General features: G+C 41.7%; 1 protein-coding gene across 1 annotated transcript in view; it reads right to left on the reverse strand.

Annotated features, from left to right (window-relative positions):
- The window catches only part of ERICH6B (glutamate rich 6B), a 51,111-nt gene that overhangs the window by 10,596 nt on the left and 15,629 nt on the right, over window positions 1–24,886 (reverse strand). The window contains exons 4-7 of the mRNA XM_016205375.2: window positions 20,698–20,792; window positions 15,901–16,037; window positions 13,594–13,655; window positions 10,802–10,953 (exon numbers count right to left, since the gene is read on the reverse strand). Coding sequence (XP_016060861.2) covers window positions 10,802–10,953; window positions 13,594–13,655; window positions 15,901–16,037; window positions 20,698–20,792 — 446 coding nt within the window. The remainder of the gene's footprint in view (window positions 1–10,801; window positions 10,954–13,593; window positions 13,656–15,900; window positions 16,038–20,697; window positions 20,793–24,886) is intronic.

Below are 24,886 nucleotides of genomic sequence, written 5' to 3' on the forward strand. Positions count from 1 at the left end.
AAGGTGAATTCTGTTTTGTGTGATAAGCACCTGTACAGCAGCTTTCACACTGTGTTGGGGGTGGAGCCTCATTGTCAGCCAGCCTGAGTGTCAATCCCATGCATGAATGGACCAATAGCAATTAAGACTCAATGACAACAGGAGGCCCACTTATGGGCACAAGGAACACTCTTAGAGCATCCAGCTCAGATGATCAGGGACACTGTGCCCCTGAGTCCCACAGGTCACTTACTACATAAGGCCACCATAACAAGACTGGGAGTTGTAGCAGATCTACCTAATACATAGGAAAAAACACAAAGAAGTAGCCATAATGGTGAGACAAAGAAACAGACCCAAAATGAAAGAACAAGAGAATTCTCCAGAAGAAAAGCTAAGTGAAATGGAGGTAAGCAATTTATCAGATATAGAGTGCAGAGTAATGATTATAAGGATGCTCAACAACATGGAAAAGGACAAAGAAGCCATAAAAAAGGGCCAGTCAGAAATGAAGAATACAATATCTGAAATAAAGAATACACTGGAAGGAATAAACACTAGGTTCAATGAAGCAGAAGATCAAATCAGTTATTTGGAAGACAAGCTAGAAAAAACAACCAATCAGAGCAGAAAAAGAATTTGAAAAAATGAGGATAGTTTAAGGAACTTTTAAGAAAAAATGATGCGTAACAACATCCATGTCATAGGGGTACCACAAGGAGAAGAAAGAGAGCAAGGAATCGAGAACCTATTTGAAAAAATAGTGACTGAAAACTTCTCTAACCTGGTGAAGGAAAAAGACACACAAGTCCACGAAGTGCAGAGAGTTCTAAACAAGATGAATCCAAAGAGGCCCACACCAAGATACATCATAATTAAAATGGAAAAAGTTAAAGACAAAGAAAGAATCTTAAAACCTGCAAGAGAGCCTGGCCGGGCATGGCTCAGCGGTTGAGCGTTGACCTAGGATCCAGGCGAGCAGGGTTCGATTCCCAGTCAGGGCACATGCCTGGGTTGTGGGCTCGATCAATGACTCTCTCATCATTGATGTTTCTATCTCTCTCTCTCCTTCTCCTTTCCTCTCTCTGAAATCAATAAAGATATATTAAAAAAAAAAAAATTAAAAACCTGCAAGAGAAAGGCAGTCAGTTATCTACAAGGGAGCTCCCATAAGACTGTCAGCTGATTTCTCAACAGAAACATTTGAGGCCAGAAGGGATTGACATGAAATATTCAAAGTGATAAAAAGCAAGGACCTACAACCAAGGCTACTTTACCCAACAAGGCTATGATTTAAAATTGAAGGAGAAATAAAGTGCTTTCTAGACAAGAAAAAGCCAAAGGAATTTGTAACCACTGAACTAGTATTACAAGAAAAGTTAAAGGGCCTGCTAGAAGAAGAAGAAGAAGAAGAAGGAGGAGGAGGAGGAGGAGGAGGAGGAGGAGGAGAGGGAGGAGGAAGAGAAGTAAAAAAGAAAAACCATAGGAACATATCTAAAAAATAAAATGGCAAAAAATACTTACCTATCAATAATCACTTTAAATGTAAATGGTTTAAATGCTCCAATCAAAAGGCATAAGGTAGCCCTAGCCAGTTTGGTTCAATGGTTAGAGTGTTGGCCCTCAGACTGAAGGGTCTCAGGTTCAATTCCTGTCAAGGCTTGATCCCTGGCCCCACTCGAGGCTTATGTAGGAGGCAGCCAATCAATGTCTCTCTCTTACATCTTTCTCTCTCTCTCTCTCCCCCTCTTCCCCCCTTCCCACTTTCTCTGAAGAGCAATGGGAAAAATACCCTCGGGTGAAGATTTTTTTAAAAAAGGACATAAGGCAGCTGAATGGATAAGCAAACATGACCCACGTATATGCTGTCTTCAAGAGACTCACTTCAGAGTGAAAGATACACACAGACTAAAAGTGAAAGGATGAAAAAAGATATTTCATCCAAATGGAAGGGGAAAAAACTAGGGTAGCAATACTTACATCTGACAAAATAAACTTTAAAATCAAGACTATAGTGAGAGACAAAGAAGGACAATACATAATGAGCAATCCAACAAGAGGATATAATCCTTGTAAACATTTATCTACCCAAAATAGGAGCACCTAAATATGTAAAGCAAATCTTGATGGACATAAAGGGAGAGATTGACAGTAATACAGTGATAGTAGGGGATTTTAACACCCCATTGACATCAATGAATAAATCTTCCAGACAGAAAATCAACAAGGAGATGGTGGCCTTAAGTAACATACTAGATCAAATGGACTTAATTGATATCTTCAGAGCATTTCACCCCAAAGCAGCAGAATATAAATCCTTTTCAAGTGTACATGGAACATTTTCTAGGATAGACCATGTTAGGACACAAAACAAGTCTCAATAAATTTAAGAATATTGAAATCATATCAAGCATCTTCTCTGACCATAACACTACGAAACTTGAAACCAACCACAAGAAGAAAACTGAAAAACACACAAAAACATGAAGCTAAATAACATATTATTAAACAATGAGTGGGTTAACAATGAGATCAAGGTAGAAATCAAAGGATATCTTGGAACAAATGAAAATGAGAACACAACAACCCCAAATCTGTCAGACACAGGGAAAGTAGTGCTAAGAGGGAAATTCATAGCATTACAAGCCTAAACAAGAAAAAGCTCAAATAAACAATTTAACTTTATACATAAAGGAACTTGAAAAAGAACAAAAAACAAAGCTCAGAGTGAGTAGAAGGAAGGAAATAATAAAGATCAGAGTAGAAATAAATGAAATAGAGTCTAAAAAAAATACAAAAGATCAATGAGTCCTACCTGGGTTTGCTCAGTGGTTAGAGTATGAGGGTCTTAGGTATGATTCTGGTCAAGGGCATGTACCATGGTTGTAGGCTTGATCCCCAGACCTGGTTGCAGCACATGCGGGAAGCAACCAATCAATGTGTCTCTCACATCGATGTTTCTCTCTCTCACTTTCTCTTTCCCTTCCACTTTCTCTGAAAAGCAATGGAAAAAAATATTCTTGAGTGAGGATTAAAATAAATCAATGATGCCAAGAGTTGGTTCTTTGAAAAGATAAACAAGATTGACAAACCTCTAACCAGACTCATCAAAAAAAGAAGAGAGAGGACCCAAGTAAATAAAATCAGAAATGAAAGAGAAGTAACCAAGAAATGAAAAGAATTATAAAAAATATTATGAACAAACTATATGCCAAAAAATTGGACAATCTAGATGAACTGTATAAATTTCTAGAAACATACAAATTTCCAAAATAAATCAGGGCAAATCAGAGAATTGGAATAGACAGATTACAACTAGTGAAATTGAAACTAATAAAAAAAATTCCCAAAAAAACAAAAGCCCTGGACTAGATGGCTACACAGGTGAATTTTACCAAACATTCAAAGAAGGACTAACACTTATCCTTCTCAAACTATTCCAAAAAATTCAAGAGAAGACAAGATTCCAAAGCTCATTTTATGAGGCCAGCATTATTCTAATTCCAAAACCAGATAAAGACACAACAAAGAGAGAAAATTATAGGCCAATATCCCTGGTGAAAATAGATGCTAAAATCCTCAACAAAATATTGGCAAAATGAATCCAGCAATACATTAAAAAGATTATACACCATGATCAAGTGGGATTTATTCTGGAATGTAAGGTTGGTACAATATCCGCAAAACATAAATGTGATACACCACATAAGCAAAATGAAGGATAAAAACCACATGATCATATCAATAGATGCAGAAAAAGCATTTGATAGAATCCAGCACCCATTTATGATAAAAACTCTTAGCAAAGTGGAAATAGAGGGAACATACCTCAACATAATAAAGGCCATATAGAACAAACACACAGCCAATATCATATACTCAATGGGCAAAAACTACAAGCATTCCCCTCAGATCATGAAAAAGACAGGGATGTCCACTTTTACCACTACTAGTCAACATAATATTGGAAGTTCTAGTCACAGCATTCAGACAAGAAGAAAAGAAAGGCATCCAAATTGGAAAGGAAAAAGTAAAACTGTCATTATTTGCAGATGACATGATACTGTATATAGAGAACCTTAAAAAGCCACCAGAAAACTACTAGAACTGACAAATGAATTCAGTAAAGTAGCAGGATACAAAATAAATAACCAGAAATCAGCTGCATTTTTATACACCAGTAATGAACTATCAGAAAGGGAAACTAAAAAAACCAACCCCATTCACAATTGCTTAAAAAAGAATAATATACCTAGAAATAAGTTTAACCAAAGGGTGTAAAAGGCCTGTACTCAGAACAATTATAAGACACTGAAGAAAGAAATTGAAGAAGATACAAATAAGTGGAAGCATATACTATGTTCATGGATAGGAAGAATTAACATAATTAAAATGTCCATATTACCCAAAGCCATCTACAGATTCAATGTAATTCTTATCAATATACTAATGATATATTTTACAGAATTAGAACAAATATTCCAAAAATATATGTGGAACCATGAAAGACCCTGAATAGCAACAGCAACCTTGAGAAAGAAGAATGAAGTTGGAGGAATCACACTACCTGATATCAAACTATACTACAAAGCCATAGTAATCAAAACAGCATAGTACTGGCATAAAAACAGAAATATAGATCAATGGAACAGTATGGAGAGCCCAGAAATAAACCCATGCCTTTATGGTGTTGGGAAAATTGGACAGATATGTGCAAAAAAATGAAACTAGATCACTTTCTTACACTGCACACAAGAATAAACTCAAAATATATTAAGGACTTAAATGCTAGGCTTGAAACTATAAAGATCCTAGAAGAAAACATAGACAGTAAAATCTCAGACATTTCTCATAGCAATATTTTTTTCTGATATATCTCCTAGGGCAAGGGAAACAAAAAAAAATTAACAAATGGGACTACATCAAAGTACAAAGCTTTTGTACAGCAAAGGAAATCTTTAACAAAATGAAAAGACAAACCACAAAATGGGAGAACATATTCACCAATGCATATGATAAGGGATTAATATACAAAATTTATAAAGACCATATGAAACTCAATAGCAAACAAATGATCCCAATTAAAAAATGGGCAAAGGACCTGAATAGACTCTTCTGCAAAGGGGATGTACAGATGGCTGATAGACACACGAAAAGATACTCGGCATCACTAATTATCAGAGAAATGCAAATTAAAACCACAACAAGCCTGGCTGGTGTGGCTCAGTGGTTGAGCATCAACCTATGATCCAGGATATCGCAGTCCCATTCTTGGTCAGGGCATATGTCTGGGTTGTGGGCTCAGTCCTCAGTGAAGGGTATGCAGGAGGCAGCCGATCAATGACTCTCTCATCATTGATGTTTCTCTCTGTCTCCCTCTCCCTTCCTCTCTCTGAAATCAATAATGATATATTTAAAAAAAACACAAAGAAAACAAAACCACAATGAGATATCATCTTACACCCGTCAGATGACTATCATCAATAAATCAACAAACAACAAGTGTTGTTGAGGTTGTGGAGAAAAGAGAACCCTCGTGCAGTGTTGGTGGGAATACAAATTGGTGTGGCCACTGTGGAAAGCAGTATGGAGTTACCTCAAAAATCTTAAAATGGAACTGCCCTGTGACCCAGCAATTCCACTTCTGGGAATTTATTCAAAGAAACCCAAAACACTAATTTGAAAGAATATATGTACCCCTATGTTCATCGCAGTGTTATTTACAATAGCCAAGATTTGCAAGCAGCCCAAGTGCCCATCAGTAGATGAGTGGATAAAACAGCTGTGGTACATTTACACAATGGAATATTACTTGGAAGAAAATTTTAAAAGGACCTGGAGAACATTATGCTAAGAGAAATAAGCCAGTCAGAGAAAGACAAATACCATATGGTTTCACTCATATGTGGCATTTAATGAACAAACTGAACTACCAAGGAGAATAGAGACAGGCTCATAGATGGAGAGCAGGCAGGCAGCTCTGGTGGGGATGGTGTTGGGGGGTGGGTGAAGGGATTGAGCAAAAAAGAGAAAAAAGAGAAAGAACTCATGGACAAGCACAGCAGTGTGGTGATTGTGGGGGTTAAGGGGATGGGTGGAGGTGGAAGAGGGATAAATGGTGATGAAAATAAAATAAAATAATAAAGGAGAAGAAAAAAGAAAGCTTGCAGTAGAATGCCAACATCTAAGACAATAAAAGAAACAAATGCAGCTGTTTGAGGAATCTCTGGAAGCTTTCTCTCTATGGCATAGCCTTCTTAAAAAAATCCTCACCTGAGGATATTTTTTCCATTGCTTTTTCAGAGAGTGTGGAAGGGGGGGGGGGGGACAGAGAGAGAGAGAGGGAGAGAGAAACATCGATATGAGACAGACACATCAATTGATTGCCTCCCGCATGCGCCCTGACCAGCGCTGGGCATTGAGCCTGCAACCGAGGTATGTGCCCTTGGTCAGAATCGAACCAGGGACCCTTCAGCCCTTGGGCCAACATTCTAATCACTGAGCCAAACCAGCTAGGGCTACAGCACAGCCTTTAAATGCCCAGGAACATGGGTATCTGGGTACAAACCACTATGGGAGGTTAGAAGATCCTGTAACTGACTCTATCCCCATACCCAGCATTGCATTAACCACTTTACTTCCACAACACAGTGACCCTACAAAATGGGCATTATCATTGTACCCATTTAAGGGAGGTTAATGACTTACACAAAGTTACCAGAGAGAGAAGAGCCCCTCCCCTCAACCTTTGGGCTCATCAGTGGAAAGAGGCTGCCTCCGACCTTTAAGCTCCCAGCCACCTGATGCATTTAGTCTACAAATTACTGCTCTTCTTTTTGTTAACCCAAATAAGTGCCTTGAAAGAACATCTTTGGTTGGTTTGTTCCTGATGGCCTGTAAAAAGCTTTTAGATATCACTGATGAAAGAGGATATTTGTATTTTAGGTCTTATTTTCAAAAGCCATCTGAAAGTCAGACTTTCTCAAGATGCTTTCTGCTTTCAAATTCACTTGTCACGTAATGACATTTTCCTAATGATGAGGATCCCATGGGCAAAGCAAAATCTCTGTCACAGAAGTAAAATCCTTACATTTTCTCTCACTGAGAGATTATAGTCATATGCCACTTAATGACAGGTGTATGTTCTGAGGAATAGCGTCTTTTAGTGATTTCATTATTGTGGGAACATCTCAGAGCGCACATACACAGCCATAGATGGCACAGTCTACTATCATAACTGTAAGTGTTGTACTTTTATGTGACTGGCAGCACAGTACGTTTGTTTATATCAGCATCACCACAAACATGTTGCATTGTTATGTGGTGCATAACTGTATAATAAATGGCATATCTAAAAGCCTAAATCTCATTACTATTTGCTTGATCACAGGGTATGAGGCTAAGAGATAAAAGATAAGAAAGAAGGGACCACATACCCTGGACCTTCCTTCAGTTCTTCTAGAGAAAAAAACGGTGCCTCACAGGCAGGACCCTGCGCTGGAGACAGCTGCTGTCTGTGAGCTTGCTCTGCTGCTCTCCGACCATGAACTCTCCCTGACTGCTGTGGAGCCGCTGGCTCCGGGCTGGCTGGCTGGGGTTCTGCCCAAACACCAGTACACACATCAGCAGTGTTCTGCCTGACTTAGCAGACTACTCCAAATTTATTGCCATTTGTAATAACCAAAAAACAACCAAATGTCCCACTCCTCATGGAAGTTTTGGGCAGTCTGATATGAATGGTGGATTAGGAAGGATCCTTTGCCTAGAGATCTTGGTAAGAACCTTTCTCTTGGCTACAGGGAGAACATATAAGATTAGTTGGGGGACAGATGCTGCAGGAGTAAAAGCTTTGAGGCAGGACAGGGCAGGGAGTCCACTAGCCTGGTTGGAGCAAGAAACCAAGGAAGGTTTCATTAATGGATTGGAGGTGAGGCCAGGTAGATGAGAAAACTGAAGAGCTTCTCTTGGGGCTTCCAACATCCTCACTATTCATTGCCTATTACAACCTAAAGAGTCTCCCGCTCTCCCTTGATTCCTTTACCTGTAGGGGTTCTGACTGGTCCAACTGATTTCCCTTCCACACACAAGCCTAAGAGATGAAGGGAGACTGAACTTCACATTCCTTCTCTGGAGGCCAGGAGTGTCCACACCTTGGCTGACAGTGTCAGTTTCTAGCTCTTACATTTTTGCCACAAGTGATGCTACCTTCATCACTTGAAGATGTCTGATTGCTTCTCCTCTTAGAGCAAACTGTTTTCATTTTCTGCTGGACACACAACAGGAGTACATTTCCCAGTCTTTTTGCATCTAGGTGAGGTCATGTGACTAATTTTGGTTAATGGAATTTAAGCCTGGATCTTGGCTTCACTTCCTGTCCATGCAACTGGACACAAAGAACTACAAGATGGTAGAGACCCATGATAAAAGTTCCCAGATCCCTCAAAGCCACTCTTTAGGAGAGCCACTCAGAGAGCCGTGGGACTCAAATCAGATGTGACATGAGCAAGAAACTCATAGCTGGCTATTAAGCCACTTAGCTTTGGGAATCATATGTGTCAGCAGCAAATGAGCATTGCCTTGACTAACATGGCTCAGTGTCTTGAGACAGTCATGTACATTCTTCTGGGTCTCACTTTCTTCAACTGTAAAGTGAAATTAATAATACCATACATCACACAGGAATTGTTGGGAAAAGCTACATTTACATTATATGTGGAACTGCTTTATAACCTGCATGGTATTACATAAATGTTAGTTTCTGTTAGTCTCCTTGTGTTCTCCAATTTAGTAAATGATAACATAATGTTTACTGAGTTGCTCATGCCAAAATTCTTAGATTCATTCTTTGTCTTCTCTTTCTCTCACACCCCACTTCCAGTTCAATAGGAAGCCCTCTTGATTCTCCCTTCAAAAATATCCCAAATAAGACTGATTTTTTGCCACCTCTACTGCCACCACTTAGTAGAGATACCCATAACCTCTCACCTGAATTTATGCCCTGGCCCCCAGCTGGACTTTCTGTCTTTATTCTTGCTGCTTAACCTTACTCTCCAACAGCAGCCAGAAAGATTCTTCTAGAGCATAAGTCAGATGATGTTTATCCTCTGCTCTAGACTTTCCAATAGTTTCACCTCATTCTCAGGATAAAATCCAGAGTCTTACTATGACCCACATGGCTCTACCTGAGCTGGGCACTTGGGCTCATTCCTTATTCCTCTCTCACTTATTCACAGCTGTCCTTGAGACAGAGACCTTGCCTGCTCTGATTAGCATGCCTTTCTACCAGGTATCTACATGGCTCACTCCTTCATTTCATGCATGCCTAGGCTCAAAGGCCACTTCAGAGATTGCCTCTCTCAGCTCAACAACTCAAGAGCTCCTTATGCCGCCTCATCCCCCATGACCTACCAATACCTGGCATAGCACTGAACAGTATTTTTGTATATTGTTTGTCTCCTCAAACGAAACATAAGTTTTATGGGCACAGGGGCTTTGTTTTGTTTACTCTTGTATCTCTGGTACCCAGAAGAAGCCCTGGCATAGTAGATTCTCAATAGATATTTACAGAAGGCATAAAGTCTATCACACCTTCTTAATTCCCACTTCCATGCCTCTTTTTTGAGCTTCAGACCTGATTATTAACTAACTCTGAATGACTAATATTTTGAGACTAGTTTTCATTTATAATTCCATAGTACCCATCTTCATAAATATTTCCTTGTGATTGATTTTTAAAAATAGGCTTTATTTTTTTAGAGCAGGTCCCAACAAAATTGAACAGAAAGTACAGAGATTCCTTATATCTCCTGTTCCACCACACATGCACAGTTTCCACCACTGTTACTATCCACACTGCAGTGTACATTTATACAGTCAATGAACCTACATTGGTACATCATTATCATGCAAAATCTATAGTTTCCATTAGGGTTCACTCTTGGTGTTGTGCCTTCAAGGGGTTTAGACAAATGTCTAATGACATGTATTTACTTATAGTGTCATACAGAGTATTTTCACCGCCCTAAAAGTCCTCTGTACCACACCTATTCATTCCTGTCTCTTCCCAAGCCCCTGGCAACCACTGATCTTTTTTCTGTCTCCATAGTTTTGCCTTTTCCAGAATGTCATACAGTTTACCCTTAAACATGGATTTGAACTGTGCAGGTCTACTTATTTATATATAAGTAGACCCATGCAGTTCAAACTCATGTTGTTCAAGGGTCAACTGTAATTTTGATCTTCAGTTGGGAATCCATGTATGTAGGGGGCCAACTTAAGTTATACTTGATCTTTGACTGTGTGGCACATTGGTGCCCCTAATCTCCACCTTGTTCAAGGATCAAAATACTATATAGTTGAAATTACACAGTATGTAGTCTTTTCAGATTGGTTTCCTTAACTTAGTAATATGAATTTAAGGCTCCTCCATGTCTTTCTATGGCTTGATAGCTCATTTCTTTTTAGCACTGAATAATATTCCATTGTATGGATGTACCACAATTTGTCCATTCACCATGTGATTACAAATTTATTAAAGAAGGGACTTATATATTATAAAATATATTTTCTTTATTCTTCTCCGAACCCCATCCAATTGCCAAATATAGGCCCTTCAGGAAGAAGAGTCTCAATGAACCCTAATAAAATCCTAGTCAATCTGTGATAACCCTTGTACTCAGATGTGCCTCCATATATTGAACACATTTTTCTTGTTGGTATTCACATTGTGTATTGGTTCTGACAGCTCCCCGAAGGGTTGTGTGTCTCACCTGAGCCATAAAAACCTGCACAAAGTAAAAATACCATGCATTGCCACACTTACCTTAATGTTGCTCTTTACCCACTCTTTATCTATTTCGAATTTCTTCTCACGAGTAACAATACGATCAGGTTTTTTGACTTCTTTTTTCTTGGGCTGCTCAATTTGTGGTGATTGGTCGTGTAAACAATATGAGCAAGTAATCAACTCTGGAGCTCTGTGGCTGAGTAAGTCTTTGGTAGAAAAGAGAAAGAAAACGTAGATCTATTTCTCAAGAGAGTTTGGGGGTTTGGGACATGGGCCGTATTCCCCCAAGTAAGGAAGGCTGCCAGGAAGGAGCAAGTCTTTGAAGAGAGAAATGTAGAGGTTGAATTTCCAGCTCTTATTTATTTATTTATTTATTTATTTATTTATTTATTTATTATTTATTTATTTATTCATTTATTCATTTAACAGCTATTTATTAAGGGTTTACAATGTGCCTGCCCAGTGTTAGATGCCAGATACTATGGTGAAGACCACCCAGCCCAGACTTGGGATGTGAGGGTGACACACCAGCCACATGCCAATAACAAGCGTGGCTGCTAATTCAGTTAATTGAAAAAATAAGTTAAAGTGGGGAGTCATTAAAAAAGAAAATACACCTTAAACATATGATTTAAACTTAAAATGTAAATATATATTAACACACCACTTTAAGGTAGGGCAAGATCTTTGCTTTGTGTGTCGGTTTGAGGGTGGACTCTGTGATCATTTTGGTCAAACACATTCATCATTTATTATATATAATTTCCAGTTTTGGCAATTTCTAAATAGTTTGAGCATAGAATTATAGAATTTTAAAAACATTTCTATATATTCTCCAATATTTTATGTATGGTGCACATCTAGTTCCAAGCACTTTCTTTTAAAAGTTATTTTTTATTGGGTCTTCTTAAAGCATTCAAAGCATGATTGAAATTCTTAAAGCAGTTTTCTTAGCAACAAGTTTCTTTTTATTTTCATTTTTTGTCCATTTTTTTAAGCTGATAAAAGGAACTAAACTAGTAAGGACAACTTAAGAACAATCCCTGTTTCAAGTGACTCTTGGTGGATGTCTGGCAACAGGTGGGAGCAGCAGTGGCCAGAGCAGTGGGGAGGAGCTTCTAGCACCCTATCAGCTGGGAAGCTCTTCACTGGAAGGGATGCCCTGGTTCTGTCTGCAACTAGGTTAGGAGGAGGTTGGTTAAGAGAGCTTAGTTATCCCTTGGGGTTCAACACAGTGTTGGAGGAGGTCACCAAGAGGATGTGATTGCTGGTTGACCTGGGAGCTGGACCTGGGCCATCAGAGGCTCCTCAGCCGCTCTCCTGTCTTTGGAATGCAATCTCTGCCCACCGTTCCCACAGCTGGAGCTGTTTTCAAGAATGCAGCCTTGAGAAAGCAATGCGTTGTGAGACCATCTGGACTGAATACGTGATTGACCCAGTTAAGGCCTCTACATAAACTTTAAGATTCTCATGGGAGGATGTGGAGATCTGATTATCTTACTGCTGACTAATACAAGCCTTGCTTATTAAACCTGTCCTGTTTGGGGGTACCCCATTGTGTGAGTCTTGGTGGAAGGCAGGACCCTCCCACTATAGAAAATGAAGGTGGCAATTCCTCCTTGTCGCAGCCTCCTAACTCCACTGAGGGCATGAAACCTCGGCTTAGAAGGCCCCCACTTTTTCTTCTCCAGACACATCGAACATGCCAAGAGGATGAGTCTTGGATTTGTCCTGAGAGGTTTTGGACATGAATGTGGCTCATGCTCAAACAATGACTGAGTGATCTCAGGCAAGTCCCTTAGCCTCTCTGAGCTGCTTTACTTTCTTTTTTTTAAACATATCTTTATTGATTTCAGAGAGAAGAAAGGAGGGGAGAGAGAGATAGAAACATCAATGATGAGAGTGTCATTGATCGGCTGCCTAGCCCGCAATCTGGGCATGTGCCCTGACCGGGAATTGAACCCCGATCTCCTGGATCCTAGGTCGATGCTCAACCGCTGAGCCACACCCAGGTGGGCTGAGCTTTACTTTCTTTATGCTACTTCACATGGTTATGAAAATTAACTTGAATCAGATAGCATATGTAAAAGTACCTAGCCCACAGCAATTATTTTTTAAGAGTTAGGTTAAGGGCATAAAGTGGTATTAGGAAACAGGAGCACTTCCTTGGGAGAGAATCTGAGGCTGTGTCCTGGCTCAGTGAGAAAAAGACTATGATTGATTCATTATGCCTGCCATTGTTATCATTGCCATTTGTATGTTAGCTGGATCTGGTAATCTGAAAGATATTCCATATGGGGGTTTTGAGTTTCTGAATTAAGTAGTCTGAGAGCTTAGGCTCTTGGCCCAAGCTTTCCATGATTAGACTAAAAAAACTGGCAAGCTCCATGATTGGCAAATCTTAATAGCTGGACCTCAGATGCTTTCAGAATTTGGTAAAGGGGCTATTTCTTTCCCAAATCTTATGTTAATAATGACTTCTCAGGGTCCCCCAAATCTGAGTTAGATCTCCTTCTGTGTGGTCCCATAGCATCCCTTTCCCACCGCATCACTTAACTATTCTATATATGAATTCCCTGCTTTCTTGTCTATCATCATCACCCCACCAACCTGCCCCCCCCCACCAAAGTGTAATCCTGTTGAGATCCCAGACTATGCCCGTCTTGCTCCATATTTTATCCCTGGCAGCTAAGACCTTACTAGACCAATAGGTGCTCAAATGAGGGAATGAGCAGTTCTGCCTACTTTACAGACATGGCAGAAGGTGAGAGGCAGTGAGACACACAGGAAAGCCAGTGACAGATGGAAAATAGTAGAGAAGTCCTTACTTGCACGTTTCTTCATAATCCAATGGATTACTTCCTTGTACTTTTCCAAATTTGTCTTCAACCTAAAAGGAATGTGAGTTATCTTTAAAGCTGAGAATAAATTCCTGTTTATATGTCATGCTCCACAGTGTAGACCATGCTAGAACTTGCTGAGTCTTTTTCATAGGTGGAAAGTTGGGCTTATGGTTCTTTCAGACCCAGCTTTTCTTCCAGTCAGAGCTCAGGAATAAAGGGACAGCACATGGTATCGACTCAGTGCTTCCCTCCTGGCCTCTAATTGGCCTTCCACCTGGGTCCTGGGCACCTGGTCTGACCCCCCAAACTTTAAAAAAGAAATTTAACAAGGGTCATCTTGGGGGATAGGGCAGGGCAGAAAGATCCAAATGCAAGGCGATTCTATGAGTTAAGCATTAGAAATCAAGCTCATGCAGCTTGATTTTTCTATGGCTTGTATGTATCCCAGTGAGGGTTACACTTGGAAACATTTTGGAAAAACATTGTTCGTGCCATTTGCATTTAGTAGGAAGATTTTCAGTAATCCCATTCAGAATGACTCACCATGAAAGCCACATCAAGGTACAGCTTTTCAAAATACTCAAGCCCTTAATGCCCTCTCATGTCAATACACAAAGCAAGCCACCTTGGCATTTCAATGGCTTGGACTGTTGTCCTGCCAAATAAAGGTGGCCTCCAGGGATAGCTGTATTTCCCGGTTCTCAGATCAGAGCACTTTTGAAAGGGAATGTGCCAGGATTGGGCTTCCCAGCTTAATTAGATCTGGAAGAAGGCCTTTGACATGACAGATTTTAAGTTCTTGGTACAGATTCCTCAAAGAGATCATGATAATTCAACCCCAAGCAACCCTGGGAAGCAAATACTCCTTGCTGGAAAGTGCTGAACTAGTTCACTTGGCAGAAAGTTCACCAAGGTTTACTATTTTTGCTTTAGAAGCAATAATGGAACTTGAGAATGAGCTCTTCATGACCCATTTGTACCAAATGTTATTTGTCTTATTTGCTAGCACTTTGAATGGAATGGAAGCAGTTACCTAGCTTACCATTACCTGTGAAGGAATGAGGACTGAGGAGTGGGTGGGGTTAGACCCATCCCACAGGCCAAGAGAGGATGCCAAATATATGCAAGAGTTAAAACTCCAGTGAGGGGGTGCAGACAGAGGCCTTTTTGGGAAGGTTTCTACCTTTGGTTCTTTGCCCACCTTTGCAAGCTAGTGGAATCCTTACCAGGTAGCTCCTTAATGGCAGAGACTCTGGGGTATATACCCTGTAAAGATCAGCACACAGATCAGCACAGAGTAGGTGCTCAGGAAATGTTTGTTGAGTGCAATAAGGTTAGAATGAGCTTCGATAACAGGCTTAAATAGGAAGGGATGGAGGGTGGAATGTCATAGATAAGGTAGAACAACTTACTGGGATGTTTTCTGGCATTTGTTTTTTGCAGCTGTACAAGGATCTGAAAGCTTGGATATTTGCCTTCCTCTTTCCTAGAGAAACCTCAGAGGACTCTGGCCCCAGGACACTACTGAGCCCAAAGCTAAAGTTGCTGGCAGTCAATCTCTCTTCCCGATTTTTGTAAAAGCCTCAACTCATGAAGGAGATTATTCAGGACACCGCGTCCCCCACAGCCTGTTCCTTGGCACCTCTGCCAGAGTTTGTGATAGACTCATGGGAGGCCGAAAAACACACTTGCTCACCAAGGGTTTTTGACAGCTGGATGAGTGAAAATGCAGCACAGGGTGGATGTACAAATGAGATTCTGAAACATTTTGTGACTGGGGTAATGTCAACTAGAAAGGCTTGGTGCCAGCCACAGTCTTCATCATTCTTCACTCCAAATAGGGGCTTTGGCCATTACTCCTAGATCAGTGAAGCTTATGGCTTTTCCCCTCCAAGAAGCCTGAAAAAGCATTAGCTTAGTCTAGGATAAATGTAGGGAATTTCTTAGGCAGATGCCCAGCATCTTGATTCCCCGACTGTCTCCTCTCTTAAAAGGCCTTGGGCTCTGAGCCTTGCTCCCCAGACTTTTGTCCAAGTTCATGGTTCCTTCAAGACTTTTCTTGCTCTGGATTTCCAACCTCTGTCATTGCCTCTCTTTGATCCTATCCTGGATCTCCCATGCTTGTAGATTTCCTTGCCCCTGTGCCTGGCTCATGCCCGGTTTTTGACTCAGGGGACCTGTCTGGCACCCGCCTTTCTCTTTTCTCTGGTGGCCCAATTTATACTTTCCTTGCTGCTACCTCTGACTTACCTGAACCTACTGACCAATACCTTGATCTCTCCAGTCACTTACAGAATTACCAGTTTCCTTCTGGTTTCACTCTCCAGGTGGCCAGTCAGGGGAATGTCAATATCCTCTTCCAGTTCATTGTGAGCAGCCATTTCTTTGACCACAGTTTTAAATACTGAGTGATAGGAGCTCTTAAAAAGCTACGAAAGGATCACAGAATAAGACATCCAGAAAATGAGAATTAGCGATTTACTAATTAATCACTTTTCTGACTCCTAAAGGTGTCAGGTGAGATTTCAAATTATTATTCAAAAGCCACAAATAGTGGGAGCAGTAGGGTGGCTAGCAAGATTTGTTTTAAAAGATATTTCAATTATTATCATAACCTCTACTCACTTCCCAATTCCCTCAAGATTTTTTTTTTAACAGCAGCATACCAAGAAATCTTTTGAGAGCATAAAATTATGCTCTTTTTTTTTTTTTTTTTTAAGAAAAAAGTAACTAATTTTTAGAGAGAGAAAGGAAGGGAGAGATAGATTTGTCAAATCTGCAACCTTGGCGTATTGGGATAATGCTCTAACCAACTGGGCTACCTGGCCAGGGCCAAAAATTATGCTCTTTTTCCAAATGTGGAGATGACTATAGAAAGTAAAAATACTCCCATGCTTTAAGAGCTTAACAGGCTTTCTGAGTTTCAGGAATGACCAACCTCCCAGTGGTTGCTTATTTATTCAATGTGAAGAATGACAGTCTTCAGGAAAGCAATGTAGCACATGGCATGTTATTGCAGTGGGTAATTCTGAGTTTAAAGATTCTTCCAAAGTAATTACATTGCAAGCTGCCTTTTTTATTTTGTAAAATTGATCATTCTATCCCAAGTCCATGATGCTGACCAGGACTGACCCCATAGGTGGGTCTTTTTTTTTTTTATTTTAAAACTTTATTTGCTGTACACTTAAGTGAGCATTAAAAAATACCCGGCTCTGGAACGCAGGAGCTGCAACGTGAGGGCGAGATTATGCATTAATTACACACTTATGGGGGCCCAAGGAAACCGGGGACTGAAAACCTAATTGCAATTCTTTAAGGCAGCACAGGTGGCAGGCGTTTTCTTCTTTAAACCCTTTTTCCAAACAGCCTCCTCGGTGCTTTCCTGAAACAGGGCATAAGAAGAGTTTCTTTTTTTTGGGATCCCTTTTGCTAGAAGATGGAAGTTGGCTTGCTACTGAGGAAATCTATGGTTCTGTCATTTTGCCCTGCACACCTACAAGCTGAGGTTGTCATTATTGTTGTTCAGCATCTGATAATGTATAATATGCCATTAACTTATTGGTTTTTAATAGTAAGTGGAAGGCCAACATATTTAGAGTCACATGTGACCTGGGACAGATATAAGAATGAAAGTTGTGTTTGGCCAGTTTTTCTACGTTGTGGGGAAAGCTGGGATGCCTCAGGTCTAGCTTGTCTGATTCTGAGTCTCTGTCTTGCTCCCTTGCTTATTGCCGGTGTTAAATTAATTAAACAAGGAGGCCATTAGCTTGGGGTATCTCTGAGCTTGTGGTGGCCTGCATAAACAACCCAAATCTAAGCCTCTCAATGCCTCAAGGTTAAAAAATCAAATCCTAAGGACAACCAATCACAAGCAGCCAGCCGGCTTTAAGCTGTCGCCAATCAATAATTTCCTTGTTTTGCTTCTGCCTTTTTTCTATAAAAGTATCTCCCGAGCTCCTGTCAGTGGAGCACTCTTAACCACTTCTGGTTTAATGATGACCAATTCTAATTGATATATGCTCAGATAAACTCTCAAAATGTTTAATATACCTCAGTTTACATTTTAACACTGGAATCAGTGTTTCAAGCCAGGTTGAGGTTAAGTGGTATCTTGCTTCTAAATTCCTCACTATTAACAATCCTGCTCTTAGGTGGAACAATTTCCTATTTGCCCAGGCTGGTGATCTCTCACCATCCTCTTTGGATTCTATGTTTTGTTCACCAGAGAATACAGTGCTCAATGTAGTCCACCAGACAACAGACCCATGTGAGGGCCTACTTGAAGTTCTCGTCCCATCTAGGCTGCGTCATCCCACTTGATTCAGCCAGTACATGTGACACCTTGTGAGGTTTGTCTCATTTGATTCCCCAGCCTAGTAGAACTATCCTCATCGTCACAGTAGGTGTATCGGGCACCCCAGGGATGAATTCTCTCATGCCCAGAGACTCCTCCTGGGTGAATCTCTGGTTCTTGTAACCAAAAGAATTTGCATAGCAGAGTTTGTGATGCATGGGTGGTCATAGAAGTAAAACAAGAAAAGCGAACCAAGAACAGCAAAGGAATTAAATTGTTAGAATAACCGAGCCCAGCCGGGCATGGCTCAGCAGTTAAGCATCGACCTAGGATCCAAGTGATCGGGGTTCGATTCCCGGTCAGGGCACATGCCCGGGTTGCGGCTAGATCAGTGACTCTCTCATCGTTGATGTTTCTATCTCTCTCTCTCTCTCCCTTTCCTTTCCTCTCTCTGAAATCAATAAAGATATATTAAAAAAAGAAAAAAGAATAACCGAGGTATCTGTTGATAGCCCCGATCCAAATGGGAAGACTTCAACTCCTTCTCCCTAGTTTGTACCCTAGTGGTTTCTGGTATCCCCCCATAGGGGCCTCAAAAGTCTCTCAGCTGTAGGTAGCCTGTGGCATTCATTCCATTCTTCCTGTCCTGCTCTGGAACCGCTTGTCAGCATCTGCTGCTGACGACATTGCTTGGAGAAGTACTGCTTTGCCAAGGTGTATAGCTGCCTATCATGAGAGTGCCAGTATCGGGGACACGGGTGCTGCCTCAGTGTCCTCCTAAGCTTCTGACCCTTGGGGGCAGGGTGGTATAGAAGCAGGGGGAGCGTATCTCCCAGCTCTCTGCCATACTCTATCACCAAGGCCAAGCCCCTGAGATGACCAGACAAGGCGCTTGTGACTGGAGCTGGCCTGCACAGCTCACCTGTCGCAGGGAACCCTCACATCCAGAGGCTCACACAGCTACACGGGAGATGTCTCACCGTTGCCTGTGACCGCAGCTCTGCCCACACAGCAAAACCTCAATGGGCAGGCATGCCGAAGGTTTCTGAATAATTCCAGTTTCTAATTCAAACAATTCCTTTAGATTTCAACTCTTCCTGAAAAGTGTTTCTAAAATACCTGAATTTACTTTCCTGTCTTAGTAAATCCAGTGCAGTGAGTCTAAGGTCAAGCAATCTTTTCTCTCCCTTGGATATGGTTTTTCAGTATTTGAAAAGCAATTTTTATTAATACACAAGGTGGGGCAAAAGTAGGTTTATAGTTCATATGAAAAATAATACAATAATTAATAAATAATCATACAAGAATACACTCTGCGTTTTGCATACTCACAACAATAAACCTACTTTTGCCCCACCCTGTAATATGTATAGAAGTAAGTGTGGAAAGCAAGGAATTTATGGCTAAATATGAACTGAGACTAGAAAATTTCCCAATTAAAAAAAAAAAATCTTAGTTTTTTTTTCTATTTTTGCCTTTTCTTTTGTAAGTATAGAAAAATATATCTGCTTAATATTGAGTCCCAGGGATACATGATTTCAGTCTTGTGACTGTAGTTAGTACCTACAATCCTGAGAAGTTTCTTACCATAGTGGAGAGGACACATAATAATGCTTCTACCTGAATCAACGGAGGTTTTACAGGAAATTAGAGCCACTATGCTGTACCAGCAGGGAAGGAATTCACGCAGTAAAGACAATACCACATATAGATGTAAGGCTTATTCAATCTATTATGACTTCCCATCTCATCTCTGGTTACTGGGTACAGCTGGGGAAAGGACGCCTGTTGACTCTCCGGGCCTCATTCTGTGCCTCTCTGAAGGGTGGTGTTAGCAGGACCACAGATCTGGGGAGGTGGTTCACCGCTGTTTGTTGTGGTATTTGCTTGCAGAGGTGGTCGTCTAAAGTCTACCTTGCTAGGCTGCCCCGTGCCTGGCCCTTTGGTTAGAGACAGTAGGCTTTCCTTGGGGGTTTTACTGTCCGTGCTTGTTGGAGTTTCTGGGTTGCTGTCTTTGCTGGCGCTCAGTCAGGGACATGTGAAGCAAAAATAAAACTCAGGAAACTAGCTTGCATGTTGTTCCTGAAGTCCCCAGGTCCCTAGCCGGTCAGCCTTTTCTCTGCCTTTCAGAAGCTTCTTATGTATATTTTATATGTAATGTCTAGGGTTTTAAGCTGTACTTAGTGGGAAAAGTACATCTAGTCCATCTTTCCAGAACCTAACTTCATTTTTACAAAGGGTTTCTACACAGAATGATTTACCTTGAGATCTAGATGACTTGCATGTTTGGGCTTTCCTGCCTTCAAAAGGAATCTTTTTAAGAAATCCTCATCAGAATATATGTTTTTACTGATTTCAGAGAGTGAGGAAGAGAGAGAGATAGAAACATCGATCGGTTGCCTCCCGTATGTGCCCCGACCAGAGATCGAACCCAAAACCTAGGTATGTGCCCTGACTGGGAATCAAACCCACTACCTTTTGGTGTAGGGCACGATGCTCGAACCAACTGAGCCGTGTGAGCAGGGTTCAAAAGCAGTCTTGAGGGTGTTTGTTCATATTACCAGCAGGGTGCTCTGAAATTTGGGTCCTGGGGTGCTACATTTGGCTTTCTAAGACCTTCTTTGATTGAATGTGTGTCATTTAAATTTATGTCTGTTATAAGAAAAGCTCATTTGGGCTGTGCTAACAACAGAGTGAAGCTATGAATTCCAGGGCTCATGAGGCAGCGCCAGCTGGCCTCGGGCCACCTGCCCCAACACAGAAGCAAAGTGGTCTCAAGCTTTCATCCAACTTACACTGTCTTTGAGTCCCTTGACTTCCACTGTGTCAGTAGGCTCATTTAATATACTATCCCAGAGTTTTCTCTGAGAGACGATCTTCACGGCTTTTGCTTTTGGAAGGCACAGCAAAAGGAAAGACGTTTGGAAAAGGCACCAAAACAAAAACAGAAACAAAAAGGGAAATAGATTTACATTTTCTCTTGCCCTTTTAAATAAAAATACAAACATCATCAATAAGACTTTAAATAAATTCATCATATTTCCTAAAATTCAACTCGAAGATATTAATAAAATAGGAACAAAAGGGTAAGTTTCAGTGGCTGACTTAAGAAAGTGCGTGTTTGTTCCTGGTGCTGGTGAAGGTTTATTTGACAAAGGGATATTTGAGTGAGTCCTGAATGAAGGGAGCGAGCAGGCAGGCAGCCAGGGAAGAGCATTCCTGCCAGGAGGCTAGCAGTTACAAAGGCCCCGAGGTGAAAATGAGTGAGAGTGTGGGTGACATATTTGACAAACTTCAAGAGGCACAGTATGCCTGGAGAGGAGTGAGCATGAAGTAGGGCAGCTGGAGGGGAGAAGGGGGAAGGGGTAGGGCCAGCTCACCCAGGACCTTGTAGGCTGAGGGATTTTAGATTTTATTCTGAGAGAGATTTATTCTGAGTGTGATTTTCTCTTGGAAATCCTGAGAAATATTCCTATGTCCTCCCAGTTTTGTCAAAAATTGTCAGTTTCTGGAATTGCGTATGGTTCATAATTGCAAATTAAAGCATAAGAAGCGAATCCCTGAGCCAGGGAGCTAAAAAAAAATCTATTGGAGATCGTGAATACCTTTGTTCTCAAGGTCAGCCACGGCCTGGTGACTCTTCAGGCCAGGAAAGCGGCTTCAAGCCTCCAGTGTAGAAGGGGTGCAAACTGAATCAAGGAATTGGTCATTACAACTTGGGTCTTGCTTCCCTGCTCCTGGGAAAGTGTGGATCCTGAGGGAGAGCTGGGAGGAAGGGCTCTTACTGATAATTGGGCCCCCAGGGAGATTATGGGGCCTGTTGCCTCAGCTTCAGAGTGACACTGGCCCCTTCAAGCTGGGCCATCCAGATAGGCCTGAGCACCCACCGGCTAGCACAAAGGTGACTCATTTTTTTCTGCTCTTTGGAGGTGGAGAAGGGATGTTCTCTGTGATCCACATGCTATTTTTGTACTTCTTCCCAATTTTGGTTCAGTAATAAATCTGACTCCATGGGGCTCCTGGTGGGTGGAGAATTCACTCAGCTAGAACTGCCTGTATCCACACTAGGCTCAGGGGCCTTTCTGCCTACAGACCTCCTGCGCCAGCTTTGGTTTATTTCTGGCAGAAACCTGCCCATCTGCGGTGGACCCCAGGCTAGAGAGTCCCCTCAGCAGTTCTTTTCTGTAGTTCCCACAGGCACACACCATCACACTGCAGTACTGACAACTGGCAAAGGCAAGGCCTCTTTCAGCTCCATCCCAAAAACACTGAGTGTCCTCCAACTGTCTGCCATGGACACAGCCAAGAGAAGTTTTAAAAAGCCACTCAGGAAAGACCAACAAGAACCCATGGGAATTCAACTAAACACTCAGGGAGCTCCTTTTGGTTGTTATCGAAAAGGAGACAAGAGGAGCTGCAGGGACTGAGTGGCAGCACCTCCAGGTAACAGTCTCTGAGTGTTGCTGCCTTAGACTGAGAATAAGAGTCTGGCCCTGGCCCTGAGAGCTTGGCCAATCCCCAGCATTTGTGCTTGCCTTACTTTAACAGGCTTTATTGAATACTATCAAGGGAAGAGGTGGCTTGGCAGCCCTGAATATTGAACAGCAGTGTTCACAAGCGTCTGATTCGACATAATAATTAACCTTATTAACATTAATGGCACTGTCTACCTGCCAAGACAAGAACAGTAAGTACACAGTCACACAAGCATATCTGGGCCTGAATGAGAAGGAAAAACTTATTCCTAATTAACTTTCCCTTTGGGGATTTTCGTCAACCCCTGCCTTTGTTGGTGTGAGATCATTATCTTCTCCTGAACTTGCTGTAAGGGTCGACTGGTGAGGTGAGGTGGGGAGTGTCAGCCTGTCAGGGAGGCCCAGCATGTCACACAGCCCTTTCTACTCTACTCCCCTCATCTGTGAGATGGGGACAAGAAGCCTCATCTTCAGGGTGGCTCAGAAGAGGAGTGCTAATATAGGGAAGTGCCTGGCATATAGGATTCCCCAAAGTTGAGTGTGTCTTCCCGATGTCTGATTAAGAACAAATCTTAACTCCCCCCCATCCAATCAATCAATGTCTGTCCTCTAATGTTTTTCTTGATTGAACTGCAGTTCCTGAGTCTGGGAGAGCTGTTGGGGCCATGCATGTTTTCCCTGCAGGGCAGATCCCCAGTTATAGATGAGATTAGGGTGGGGAATAGCAATGAATGACCAGCCTGGTGCTTGCTCCAAGGAATGAGCAGCCCAGCTCTGCAAGTCAGTGGTCTTTTCAACCTCCTCTACCTTTCATGAAGTGAATTCCTTGTTATCTTAGACAGGTGGGCCAAGGGATGGGTTGGTCTGTTGGTTGCTAAGGGCATAAATCTATAAGCTGTTCTAAAACCTTGCTACTCAATGTGTGGTCTGTGGATCAGCAGCAGTAGCTGCTGCTGGTGTTTGTGAGAAATGCAGGATCTCAGACCTACTGAGTTAGAATCTGCATTTTAACAAGATCCCTGGTTCTTTCTCTACACATTAAAGTCTGAGCAACACAGCTCTTAACACCCTCCCCAACTGGAAATGGAATAAAATAAATTATACTTATCAGTACCCTTCTGGGGGCAGAAGGATGGGGGCTGGAATGCACAGTCTAGAGTTTGATAGAGTTTGTTTGACAAGCCACTTGTATCAGGATGAAAGCCCTGATCCTCTCCCCAGAGCCCACCATGCTCCAAGACAACAGAACACAGTCCCTAAATTATTGTCTAATAGAATGGCTTGGTTAATTGCAGGGCTTTTGCTTTGTGAAGTGATGTATTCAAGTTGGGATTCTACTCCCATAAGGATTCTCCCTTGCTCTTCCCCCTCATAAGATTCAACTAACCCCTCCTTAATAAAAATGTAGTTAGCCTTTAAGGGGACCATGTGTAGGGGCTCCAATTTATCCCCTACCAAGGTGTCATCAGGTGAGCTCTCTTGAGGAGCCCATGCATCCCAGTCAGCTTCTGCTGCCCAGATCTCAGGGAACCCAGCCACCTACTAGACCCTCTTTAAATGTGGGAGTCACTATACCAGAGCTTGAGTAGAGAGATGGACTTTTTGTCCTATCCCAGGTCATTCTGTGTTGCTCCAGAGACCCTCCCTCTGTTTCTTGATCTATACCCCTTCTTCAAGAAAGGACAGGAAAGCACATCCAGGTTCTGGGGCTGTGTGCCCAGCATATCCCTAGGTCCTCTCTAGGACTTGGTCCAGCCTGGACTTGCTGGGCCCCCACCACCCGGGGCACCATCCCCAGATGCTGTGTGGGGAGCAGAGATCTTTGGATGTTTTGTGGGACTCTCACCATTTTTTTCCTGTTGCAGCACTTCAGGCATAGAACACTCTGAAAAAGAACAGGAAAAGTTGCTCTGGCTGGTGTAGTGGTTAGAGCATCAACCTGCAGACTAAGGGGTTGTGGGTTCGATTCCAGGTCAAGGGCATGTACTTGGATTGCAGGTTCTACTCCGACCCTGGTCAGGGCGTGTCTGGGAGGCAACCAATTGATGTGTCTTTCTCACATCAATGTTTCTCTCTCTCTCTCTCTCTCTCTCTCTCTCTCTCCCCCCCTCCACTCTCTCTGAAAAATCAATGGAAAAATTATCTTTGGGTGAGGATTAATGACAGCAACAAGAAAGAACAAGAAATATTATTAATAGAATGTGATATGGTGAACTAGTCCTGACCTTTGGATACCTGAAGAAATCAATTTAAAATTACCTCACTTCCTAAATGGCTGGGAAGACCAGGGTGGAGATTATGTGTTTGGGGATAAGAAGCTTACATGATCTTTAGCAGTTTGAGGCCTGAAGCTTATGCTCAATAAATATTTATTCCTCTCCCTTTGTTCATATTTCATCTTGCCCATTAGAATTTAAGTTCTGAGAGGGTATGATGGGTTTGTTCATCTTTATATCCTGCCCAGTATACAGTAGGTATACAATAAATGTCAGTAGGCATACAGTAAATG

The sequence above is a fragment of the Miniopterus natalensis genome, chromosome 2 (assembly GCF_054644295.1).
Source record: "Miniopterus natalensis isolate mMinNat1 chromosome 2, mMinNat1.hap1, whole genome shotgun sequence".
Classification (NCBI taxonomy): Eukaryota; Metazoa; Chordata; class Mammalia; order Chiroptera; family Miniopteridae; genus Miniopterus; species Miniopterus natalensis.